General features: G+C 40.5%; 1 protein-coding gene and 1 long non-coding RNA gene across 2 annotated transcripts; one reads left to right on the top strand and one right to left on the bottom strand.

Annotated features, from left to right (window-relative positions):
- The first annotated feature begins 329 nt into the window (after positions 1-329).
- adipoqb (adiponectin, C1Q and collagen domain containing, b) lies at positions 330-4,633 on the top strand. Its single transcript, XM_019106129.2, has 3 exons — positions 330-581; positions 867-1,159; positions 3,059-4,633. Exons 2-3 carry the CDS (start codon positions 868-870, stop codon positions 3,595-3,597), a joined length of 831 nt encoding a protein of 276 aa, XP_018961674.1. The 5' UTR covers positions 330-581; position 867; the 3' UTR covers positions 3,598-4,633.
- Positions 967-7,715, bottom strand: LOC109092356. The gene is made up of 3 exons (XR_006153956.1): positions 7,604-7,715; positions 6,972-7,013; positions 967-1,102 (listed from the first exon to the last, which is right to left on the bottom strand). It is a non-coding gene; the product is annotated as an uncharacterized LOC109092356 (long non-coding RNA).
- Between the last annotated feature and the right edge of the window lie 4,609 nt (positions 7,716-12,324).

Below are 12,324 nucleotides of genomic sequence, written 5' to 3' on the forward strand. Positions count from 1 at the left end.
TAGACAATTGCTGAAATTATCTTACCAAGACAACACAATGTAGTGAAGTCATTAAATGCACAACTTTGCTTCCAGAATTAGACTTTCTGACCCCTGAGTAAAAATGAAGAGTGCATTAGGAATTTTAATAACTGTATGCACAGGGCATATTGAAACACTAACACTAAATACAACAATGCATTATTATTTCAATTACACTCTTATTGTGTGTATTTTGAAACTGTGCCTACATAAAAAGAGAATGGTTTTGAGAACTTAGTTCAGTGCATGAAACTTCACTGAAGGATAAAGGAAAACTCTGCCATGACACTTGATAATTCTGTTTCTCTTGCTTGCATTGCATTCATATCATACAGCAGAAAATAAACTTTCCTTTAACAATGTATGTCAGACTAGTATCAGATTGGATAAAGTGATCTGCTGTTCAACAAGCTATAAATACATTTAGAATTTAGACTTGGATAAATATAGTTCAGAAAAGCCCACAGTGATGACAGCACATCGCCAACAAAGGCAGTTGCGTCGCTCAGTGGTTGTTCTTACTGTTCTGTGCTTCTGGGAGACAAACACTTACAGACCAGGTAAGAAAGCCAGGTTTTCATAGCATTATATTAATATAGTCCATAAATCAGCAAATATCGGTTTGACATCACTAAAATGTTTTGAAATTTTCAAAGCAAATCACATTAAGCAGTTTAGGTTTGGAGTTAAGTTATAACATTGTGTTCAAAAATCTTAACAAATAGTGAAACAATTAATCATTTGTGAACTGCAACATCTCATGTATTATATATGACATACAACACAAACATATTTATAAGTACAACATGCTTATTTTAATTCTTGGATATTTCATTTGACATTAGTATGACTCTGCTATGGAAGATCTTATTGGGAATCTTTCTCACTGGACGACTCAGTCAAAGTCAAGACCTTCCAGAGGAGAATATAGAGCAGACAGTGTTGAATGAAGGGACTGAGGGAGGAGTGGACATGGAAGAGCCTGAGGGTCCGGGAACAGATATCAGTCAACCTGATCATAGACAGCCATGTGCCATGTGGATGGGAGGTGTTCCTGGCACACCTGGGCACAGTGGTAAACCTGGAAAAGATGGCAGAGATGGGCGTGATGGACCGAGGGGTGAGAAAGGAGATAAAGGTTAGAGTAAGCTCACTTTATACAGATTGGAACTTTGCTAGATCATTTGTCTGAAACGTACAGTGCTTCTGACTTCTGTAAGTGGCATCTGTGAGCAAACCCCCCTTAATTTTTGCAATTAATTTTAATTAATTTTTCAACATGTAATCAAAATTTCTCTCTTAATTTTCTTAATGTTACTGGTGTTGTTTTTGTGAATGATTAAAGTTGCTCCACATCTGAAACCACTTTTTATCTTAGAGGTCTTTACCAATGGCTTGTTACACAAAGCTATTTAAACAAACTTTCTATTATTTTTATTTTTTTATTTATTTATTTATTTATTTATTTTTTAAATGGTGAAATTATGTTGTAAATAGCCATTGGTATAAGGTACACTGGAAAAATGGGAAACCACACTTATTGACAAATTCACTCAAGTATATGATTTGTAATCTATAAAACTGAACTAATTATCTTTCAAAGTGGAACTTCTGTCAGCGTTAATGCTATGGGAATGCCTCCGGTGTTGCTGGTATCTGAAGCATGTGTGCAAATATACCAGTTCAATTGGCTGATGGAAGTAACATGACAGAGCATGACGTAAACAGTGTCATAAAAGGTTACCTATGTCATGGAATCCCCAGCATCTTTGTCTTCAGGAAGCCATTTGTCTGTGTGTGCATGTGAAAATCTTGACCTCTGTGTGTGTTTGTTTGGAATAGAAAGTGTCAAAAGCAAAATGGAAACGAGGTTTAGAAGATGTCATGTCATGTGAAAGATTACACCAGGTGACACACAGGATTTTTATCATCTACCTAGGAGTGTAACACGTTCAGTCAGCTCTCAAGGGAGCTGGGTGTGCACACAGTAAGGAAGATCTTCTCCTGCCCGGCTCTCTTTTAGGGGAATGGGTGGCGACTTTGTTAAAAGATTCAAAGATGGAGCTGCTAAAGGAGCTTGAAGCAGGTGAAGAGCATGCTATTGGCCCAGTCTAGCTCAGAGGAGCTAGATGTTTTGGGAAAAGAGGCAGAAGTGTTCAGTGAGCTTGCCTCCTCCCTTGACCCTGCTTACAACGAGTTGGTGGAGATTGTGGGCCACACCTCGGCCAGGCTTAAGTTGGCGGAGAGAGGATTCAGCTCCCAGCAGGCTTGATAAGCTTCTTCACAAGCCATAAATGCTCCCCACTGTGAGACATTTCTCCCTGATCTTCACCAGGAATTGGTGAGATTGTAGGAGAAACTGTACTCAGCCCGTGTTCTTGCCTCTTCTACATCCAGTTGCATTTTCATGGAAGGCACCCACCTTGCACTCAAAGCCCTGTTAGACTACATCAAGGCTCATGGCCAAGGCTTACACAGTGGCCAACAGGCTGGTGGTGCCCTGCACACCATGCTGGTGTTGCAGGCCTATCAGGCCCAACTTTTGAAAGACTTAGCCTTTTGTGCCAACAGGTAGGTAGGCCGGTCCACAGAGCAACATCTATGGCTTTTCCTTTTAGGGCTCAAAGAGAAAGAAAGATCTTTACTCCTTAGTGCCCCAATCACACATTTTTGTCTTTTTGGCACCACCTTTGAGACTGTGGTGCAGAAGTTAAGGAAGTCGAAGGTTATGTCAGTGGCATTAGAGCAGCACATTCCTTGCCATGGTCAGGGTCCTTCAGTCCTCTCCTCTGACTATGCTCATATAGTCCCAGCTGGAGACAGGGTCAGAAAACAAGCATTGCAGCCCACACCCTGTCTCTGAGGAGTTGTGTTTGAGGTGGCAAAGTTGTACGAAGTCAAGGAATGATCTTAGGGAAGTAAGACAACAAAAGCCAAAGCACTAGGATCCTTCCAGGCTTCTGATTTTGATCTTGTAACAACCTATTTAACTGAGTTGTATGACTGTTAAAGTATATAATGATTCTATTTTTTGCAGGTGAAGCAGGTGAGAAAGGAGATCCTGGACAGAAGGGAGACATTGGCCTTGCTGGACCAAGAGGCTTTCCTGGGAACCCAGGTCTGAAAGGGGCCCGTGGTGAAAGTGCTTTGTCTTACCATTCAGCCTTTAGCGTAGGTCTGAGTGAGCTTGTTCCCACCACCAATGGGCCAATCCGCTTCAACAAGTTCTTCTACAATGACCAGCACCATTATGATGACGTTTCCGGAAAGTTCCGCTGTGTTCTGCCAGGAGTATACTTCTTTACTTATCATCTCACCGTCTACACTAAAGATGCTAAAGTCAGTCTCTATATGAATGGCAAGACCATCATGTTCACCTTTGACCAATACCAAGAGACCAACGTGGATCAGGCATCAGGTTCTGTTATCTTGCGTTTGGAGGCGGGAGATGAGGTATGGCTGCAAGTCTATGGAGATGAGGCATTTGGGGGAGTTTATGCAGATAACACCAACGATTCTACCTTCTCCGGTTTCCTCCTGTATCCTGATGTTCCTGCATCTGCACTGAGACGTTGACAATACCTAAATTCATTTATTTGGTTATTTTTAGCATAATTAGATGCGATTCATTTTTGCACCAAGCTATAGTTATGTGGTTCACCAACGTACTGCATGTCATTTGAAATCCATTTTTTATTGCTGTTTTACAGAGCTTCAGACATAATGAATCTGTTTTTGTTTTTGAATGCCTGTTTGATAATAATAGTGTAGTCCCTATAATAACTAACATATGATTAAAAAATGTTGATGGGTTGCCAAGTTTAGAGATATCTCCTATAAAATCAATCAAAATGTTACCAGACCAATGGAAGGGTTTTTTATTTTTTTATTTTTTTTTACCACTAAGCAGGCAGCTGCATCTTGGACAGTGATTTCAATTAATATATTGACATTTCTATTCTGTTTTTCAACTTTTTTTCAACTTTTTTTTCAACAATTTATTTATATTTTTGAAAACTTCCTGTATCATATTCAATACATGAATTTCTAAGGCCTCTATAATCTCAGCATGGTTATTTAGCCTATTTGCCTTTTGTCATCTGATTGATAGTTAAAAGATTATACTAAGTAAAATGTTCTTCATAGTTTTTTATTTTTTTTTTTTTTTTTTTTTTTATCCTCCTTCAGGTCATGGAACACATCTTTTTCCTCTGTGCTTCAGGCTTTTGAGAAATGGTTATTTGTACATCACTCAATCATCTAAACTCAATCATCTATACATCTATAATTGCATTTGATGTTTTCCCCCCACAAAGACTACATACAGATACATACATACAACTTATGCTTTATTGTTTGATATCAGATTATGCAAACTTAAAAAAAAAATGTCTCATATCTTTTATACACACTAGTCTGTTATAGTCACAATAAGAATGTACTACTTTTATTATTCTTCTGAATCTTTTATGTTTTTTTTCTACAATACTTATTTCGAAGTGCCATTCAGTGGTCAGATTTTCATCGTTGTCCATATGGCTGTTATCTGAAATCACCCCCAAAATACCCCCACTCACTTACATTACTCCACTAATAAAGTCCAATGAATGAGTGAATGAAAATGAGTGAGTGAATTCAAACCCAGAGTGTGGCAGAAATTAATTTCAGCATGGGTTTTCTTGACTGGTCATTGAGTGTATATTGATTGTGTACTCGTTATTTCTGACACCATTGGCTGTCCTCTCAAAAGATGCACTATTTAAGGGGCTATTTTGGACACATCCCATGTTGTATATCAGATAAATTATGTGGGTACTCTGCCAAATTTGATTTATGATTTATGTTGTCTTAAGTATGTAGACAATTAATGTCTTTCAAGCCAAATACCTTGGAAAAGACATGGATATAATGGCTTCAAAATAAATTATTCTGAACAATGTTTGCTGGATAACAGGTGAGCCCGGGGATAGCACAGCATTATACATAAATCTCTCGTATCACTACATAATGGCTCAAGTGAATAAGTGTTCCAGTGACATACCACAATTTTGGCAATATTTTTTAAATTAATTAATTAATTGATTTTTTTTCTGCAGGCCAAAATCATTGACCAAAACAATGATTTAATTCTTCAATGTCATGTTTCACAAAGTTCAAAAGCAATGTATCTTTAAACCATGTATATATATATATATATACACAATCGCTGAGAACATACAAAAAATTTGACCAGTCTGTGGGAAGTTAATTAAGCCCTCAAACGAAAGCAAGATCACCCTACACTGAAGCTGTAATAATAGCATATTGGCAAAACAGATTTGGCAAACGCTCCAGTTTGTATTTATGTTTGCAGGACAGCGTCAAAGGGGTTTCTGTTTTCAACATGTTTTTGCAACACTGAGCAATGTAGCCAATCACAGACATGTCTTCCATTGACAAGTGGAGTGGCGTTCCAGAGACGTGACTGCAAGCCAAGTGTGGGGCATGTTACGTTTTGGAGATCTTGTCATGGATCCATGAAAAAAATGGGGCTAACTTTTGAGGGGTGGATTTCTGCTTGTGATCCAACTACAAGTACCACCAATCCAAGCAACTGTGAATGAGTTTGGCTGGGAGTGACCACTCTAAGTGGAGCTTCTCAATGGCCTTAGTCAATACCTTCAATACCTTACCGTCCACAGTGACAGAAGGCCTACTCGTGTCACATTGAGGCACAATGTCATCTGTGAGACTACTTTAGGAAAAGTCTTCATTATTAGAAGGCACCAATGGTCTTGTCATCATCATCAAAAGCACCAAAATAATAACATATGCCAACGGTGCTGTGAATATTTAAGACATACTGCTGTGGACAAATAGCATATAATAACCCATAGCAGATCACATGTGGAGCCAATCTGGAGAAGGTGGAGGGTTTCAGAGGAACTCTGAAAGTGTGCTGCGAAAATCTCTAGTGCATATACTAACAAGCCATTTAAATATAAAGAATCAAGCTCATTGGTTGTGTATGCAACATGACCCAATCATCTTGTGACAAGCTGTTTAATGCTATGAATATTATTAGTTTGCTTTATTGACCCATCAGCCTGAGCCATCTTGAGTTTCGTGATAGAACTTCGCATTTATTTTAAATTCCATGTTCTTTATTAGATATTTTACATTTAATATCTAGTCCTTTAATTTGAGGTTGTAGAGTATTGTCCAGGCATAACTTTGTTCCCGTGAAAAAAAAAAGAAAGAATAAATTGATTGATTAATCTTTTTATTTTAACATTTTGTTTAATTGTTTTAATTAAAATATAATTAAACAAAATTTTATATTTGTACTAAAATATTTTGTAGTTATACAGTGCACATCTGTTAAATGAAAACTGCGAAGTGAACAGAATTACATTTTAAAAATTTCTCATGTAATTTGAGAACTGATAGCTTCAACAAGTATCTCTGGATATTCTAGTGGGACCTGATTGTTCATTACACCACCTTGTGTCTCATATCACACCACAGACTCACTTTCTCTTGTTACAGCCCAACTGGCGCCATGCGTCTCCCTTATTGATTGCACTGAACATGAAAGTCTAATATTAATATAAACCTACTGTATATTGTTACAACATTTGTTTTGTCAGGATTTATTTTTCAATAATAACCCACAGACATCATCATTATCATTTTACTTATGACTCCACATCAAATGCAGACCCAGAGTTCAGTCAAATCTGTATTGGTCTGCAAGCAATGAATGGATTGGTCAAGAGTCTTCCATTGGCCACTGTCCAGTCCCAGCAGCTGTTGCATGGTCTAATTTTATGAGTTTATTTTTAGTCTAATTGGTAAGGACCGGGGTGCAACAAGATCTCTTTTTAAAACCTGGCCCTCTTTTGCAAGATTAATTCAAGTATGCTTAAAGAGACAATTCACCCATTAATTAAATCTTCTCATTAACTCACTTTCATGTTGTCTTTATTTGTTCTGTGCTCCAGTCTCTATTCCTAAATTGCACAGAAAGAAAGAAAGAAAGAAACAGGATTAGTACACAATAGTACTTCAAAATTTATCTGAAGTAAAGTATGTCATGTATAGTTTGTAAGAACATGAGGGTGATTAAATGATGACAATTATACTGACAGACCGTACAAATAAATGTAACATATAAGTGATCATGTGAGGGCAATGTCTGGAATATAATTTCCTCATATAGTGGAGTAATATGAGCAGTGCAGATTAGAAATGTCTAGACCAATCTGACCTTGAAGCACTCACACATTGGTTTCACTATATTGGTGAAGACATCTCATAAACTTCCATTGATTTTATATTAGGTCATTAATATTATGCCTATAACTCGACATAACCTCGTATAACCTCTAAACATAACCCCCACAGAATCGTGTGCAAACAGTAGATTTAAATTGGGTAAGGACCAGTTCACTAGTTCGTGTTTAAAGGCATATTTTACACACACACACACACACACACACACACACACACACACACACACACACACACACACACACACACACACACACACACACACACACACACACGTATGCACGCACAAATATTAGCATTCATAGCCTACCAGCTGTAGCTGATTGAGGTAAATATGTCCATTAGTGTCCATTTCAGTGTAAGCGCACTTATCCTACTGTAGATGGCAGCATTAATCTGCTTTAAATCTAAAATGACAGTTGATCCTTTTTGTTTTGGCTGTTAGCATGGGCAAGTAAGCCCCTGCTGGTACGTGTCCGAACTGCGTTATTCTGAGTGCAAAAGTATATTTCTCTATTGACATTTATTTATTTATTTATTTATTTATTTATTTATACTCTTCACACAGTTCTACTTTCCAACTTTAAGCTTTGGCACAGCTGTGAATTTCACATGCAAAATGCACTGAAACTACCAAAACATTTCAGAAATGTCTTAAATCAAATCATTCATAAATAGCACTAGCAAAGAAAAGACTGTAAAGCAACAAACACTTTTGTCATAAAACAATGATCCAAAAACAAAAAGAAAAGAAAAAAAGAAGAAAAAAAGAAACCCTAACAATGGGTATCATTATACATGTTTTCTTTTGAAAAACGTCTTTACATAACAGGCATAACACATCTCTGCTGTTAAGAATTCACTGCTGTATCTATGTTAGGCTACATGGTTAATGTTTACATTACAGTACATAATTGCTCCTTAGTTATACCATTTTGTAGACAGTAATGTAACTGAAAGACAAACACGCATAGGTGTTCAGTTACATCTAGTTGTTCTGATATAAGTATTTCTTTTTTAGATTTGGAATATATTTCAATATAGCAATGATGCAGAAATGTAGAAATAGCTGTCTGATTCAGTTTTGTGATGCAATTTTGTTGCTGTCAGTTTGTTTCTTTGTTTTTATTTTATTTTATTTAATTTTAATGTATAAATTTTAAAAAAAAAAACTGTTTTGAACTTTTTACACAAAGATGTAAACATGCAAATTGGCCTGGTGCATAGAATTTTGGTTGTGTTTGTGTGAGAATTAAGTAAATTAAGAAAGTAATTTGAAAGTAGTAGTCATTTAATGTATTTTGTGCCAAAGCAATTGAAAATGAGCCACAGTTTGCCTTCACTATTTGCTAAGCTTTGAATGAAAGAGAGAGAGAGAGAGAGAGAGAGAGAGAGAGAGAGAGAAAGGAAAAAAACAGTACAGCTCCATGTCTATGGAGTATATGTACCTTTACCAGGTATATGTGTATGTCTATGTATGGCCACCCCTTTCCACAGTTGTCTTCACCCATGTTATCTGGACAAGGGCCAGCTACAATCCCGTCTGCTGTCATGTGAATCTGTTCCAGAGCTGAGCACTCACTCATCAGGCCCCTCTATCCGGCCCCCGGCTCCTGACCTTATCACCGCGGCCCCTGTCATGACACACTCTCCCCTCATCTCACTAATGACCGCCACTCTGTTCTCGGTCTCAGAGCAGCTACAGGACAGGGATTAAGAGAACTACATCAACAAAGAAATAATGGCAATAACTATAAAGGAAAATAAAAACTTGAAAATATACTGTAACAGATCGGCCAGGCTCCACTACCACCCAATCACAGCGATCCCTATCACCGGAGTACTGAGCACCTGCACCTATCACCAATCAAGCACCTCATCTACCAGCCTGTATAAAAGCACACACCTCTCTGACTTTGCTACTGCTTCCATTTGAATACTTACCTGCATTAATTACCTCCTGTGTTCCTCCTAGTGTCTCCTCATCTCCAAGTGTATCCTGTTCCTCCTAGTTCCCAGATAGCTGAGGTGTGTGCTCCTCTAAAGGCAAAGACTCTGATTATTCCACTTGTCATATCCTTTTGAACTGTTCTACGAACTATACACTCACCATATAATCATCTGGATCCTACACCCGTACTTTCTGTGACCTAAATAAACTTTGTATATACTAACCTGTTGCGTCAGACCTCTTCCGTTACAGAAGATCGGACATAGCACTGACGGCACAGATGAGTAACCACGATCCATTTCAGGAGCTCGTAGACTCACTATGATGAGATCTTCTTAATACACCGGCATCGTCACCATCACTGGCACCATCGCCATCACCACCCATCACCTCCTTCATCCCAACCAGCACTTCTTCGCCTACCATCATCGCTAGTCCCGTGGCCCGCCCAGCGCCCTACTTTGGCTCGGCGGAGGAGTGCAACGGAATCCTCCTTCAGTGTAATCTCACATTTGAAATGCAACTGCAATCATATCCCACTGACTCATCCAAAATTGCCTTTATTACCTCCCTGCTAAGAGGACCTGCGTTGCAATGGGCGGAAATGATCTGGCCAGGCCAGCCCCGTCATTCAAAATCTGCAGAACTTCCTAGTGCATTTTCGCAAAGTGTTTGGAACGACAGACGGAGATACCTCTGTGGGAGAACAACTCTATCATTTGCAACAGGATACCATGTCAATCGCAGAATACTCTATGAAGTTCAGAACTCTTGCAGCAGCAAGTGGATGGAATGGGAGATTGCTGCTGACTACCTACAGACAGGGGCTGGAGCCCCAGCTTTGGTTAAAGCTCACCGTGTATGATGATTCACTTGTATTGGAAAGATTCATTCAGCTATCCATCCATTGTTCAAACCGCATCCAGTCCTGTTTAGCAGCAACACCAGTCTCCGCCACAACCTCCTACCTCCGGCAACTAGAGTCCAGTTACACTCCAGAACCAGCATCAGAATCCATGATTGTAGAGAGGCCACGGTTATCTTCAGCCTGATATCGTTAAGATGAAACCACTCACTGCGCCATAGATCTCATTCCAGGTGAGCCAGTGCCTCGCGGGAAAATCTATCCACTGTCGCTTACTGAACAGAAGGCCATGGAAGAATACATCAAGGAGGCGCTGGGTCAAGGTTACATCCATCCACCTAATTCCCCTGCTGCATCTAGCTTCTTCTTCATGGCCAAGAAGGACGGAGGCTTGAGGCCCTGTATAGATTACCGAGCTCTAAACAACATCACCATCAAGTTCTAGTATCCTCTTTCCCTCATCCCAAACGTCTTTGAACATCTCTGTGGTGCTACCATCTTCACAAAGTTGGACCTCCCCTGTTCCTACAACCTCATCCAGATACGTGAGGGGGATGAATGGAAGACTGCCTTTGTGACCCCTACTGGCCACTACGAGTATCTGGTCATGCTCTATGGACTTGGCAACGCCCCCTCCGTATTCCAGAATTTCATGCATGAGGTGCTCTGGAAGCTTCTTCATCGATTTGTCATTGTCTACATACAGTAGATGACATCCTCATCTACTCCCGGAACCAGGCCGAACATCGCCAGCACATTGCAGAGGTCCTACAACGCCTGAGAGAACACCACCTATTCCTCAAGGCTGAGAAGTGCACCTTCCACCAACCCACTGTGCAATGCCTGGGGTATTAAGATTGATCATACCGGAATAAAGATAGATGAGGGGAAGGTGGAAGCTATAACCTCCTGACCAGAACCCACTACAGTTAAGGAGCTCCAACAATTCCTCGGATTTGCCAACTTTTAGCGTTGCTTCATTCAAAACTATAGCAGTATCACCAGCCCACTCACAAGCATACTACGAGGGAAACCCAAATCTCTGTCCTGGACACACATGGCCTTATAAGCTTTCTCCTCCCTCAAAAGAGCCTTCACTAGCGCCCCACTCATAGTCCATCCAGATCCCAACCTCCCATTCCTCGTTGAAGTCGATGCCTCCACTACAGGAGTGGGGGCAGTGTTGTCCCAGCAGCAGGGGAACCCAGCCAGACTCAATCCATGTGCCTTCTTATCTAGGAAGCTCTGCTCAGTGGAAACTAATTATGACATCTGCAACAAGGAACTATTTGCCATCAAGCTTGCCTTAGAGGAGTGGAGGCATTGACTGGAGGGGGCAGCCCATCCATTCACCGTACTGACTGACCATAAGAATCTCCAGTGTCTTTGTGAGGCTAAACGTCTGAATCCCTGCCAAGCACGATGGGCATTATTCTTTACCAGGTTCAACTTTACCATTACTTATCGCCCTGGTCCCAGAAACGTCAAGGCAGATGCCTTGTCAGGTATTCACATACATGTGGATGGTCCAGAAGAACCTGAGAGTATCATCCCACCAAAGATGATCGTCAGTCCCATTGAATGGAATTCCCATCCAGTAGCCTAAAACACGGCTCCCAACAATCCGCCGGGCTGTCCTCCAGGATGCCAGTATGTAACACGAACACAACTTACCCCACTGATTCACTCTGCTCACTCTTCTCGAACTGGCCACCTAGGGGCCAACAACACCCTCTCGCTGCTACGAGATCACTTTTGGTGGCCCAATATGGCAAGGAACGAGAGAAGGTTCGTGCAAGGATGTCCAGACTGTGCCATGTCCAAAAGCTCTTGCCACTTACCATCTGGCAAACTCCTTCCTCTACCAGTGCGAAATCACTCCTGGTCACACCTAGGACTGGACTTTGTCACTGACCTGCCACCGTCCGAAGATAACACATGACATCGTCTCAGACCAGGGACCTCAGTTTATCTCAAGAGTAAGCCTCTCGTCCGGATATAATCCACAGTCGAATGGTGGTAAGGAGGGGAGGATTATTGAGGTGGTGTGGTTATTGCTGACCTTCTGCCATGGCCTCAAGGATTCCTGGAAACAGTTCCTGGGCTGGGCCGAGTACACCCAAAATTCCCTGCGACAGCCTTCTACTGGTCTCACTCCCCTCTAGTGCGTGCTGGGGTTCCAGCCTCCACTGTTCCCCTGGTGTGGGGAACCTTC

The sequence above is a fragment of the Cyprinus carpio genome, chromosome B2 (assembly GCF_018340385.1).
Source record: "Cyprinus carpio isolate SPL01 chromosome B2, ASM1834038v1, whole genome shotgun sequence".
NCBI lineage: Eukaryota > Metazoa > Chordata > Actinopteri > Cypriniformes > Cyprinidae > Cyprinus > Cyprinus carpio.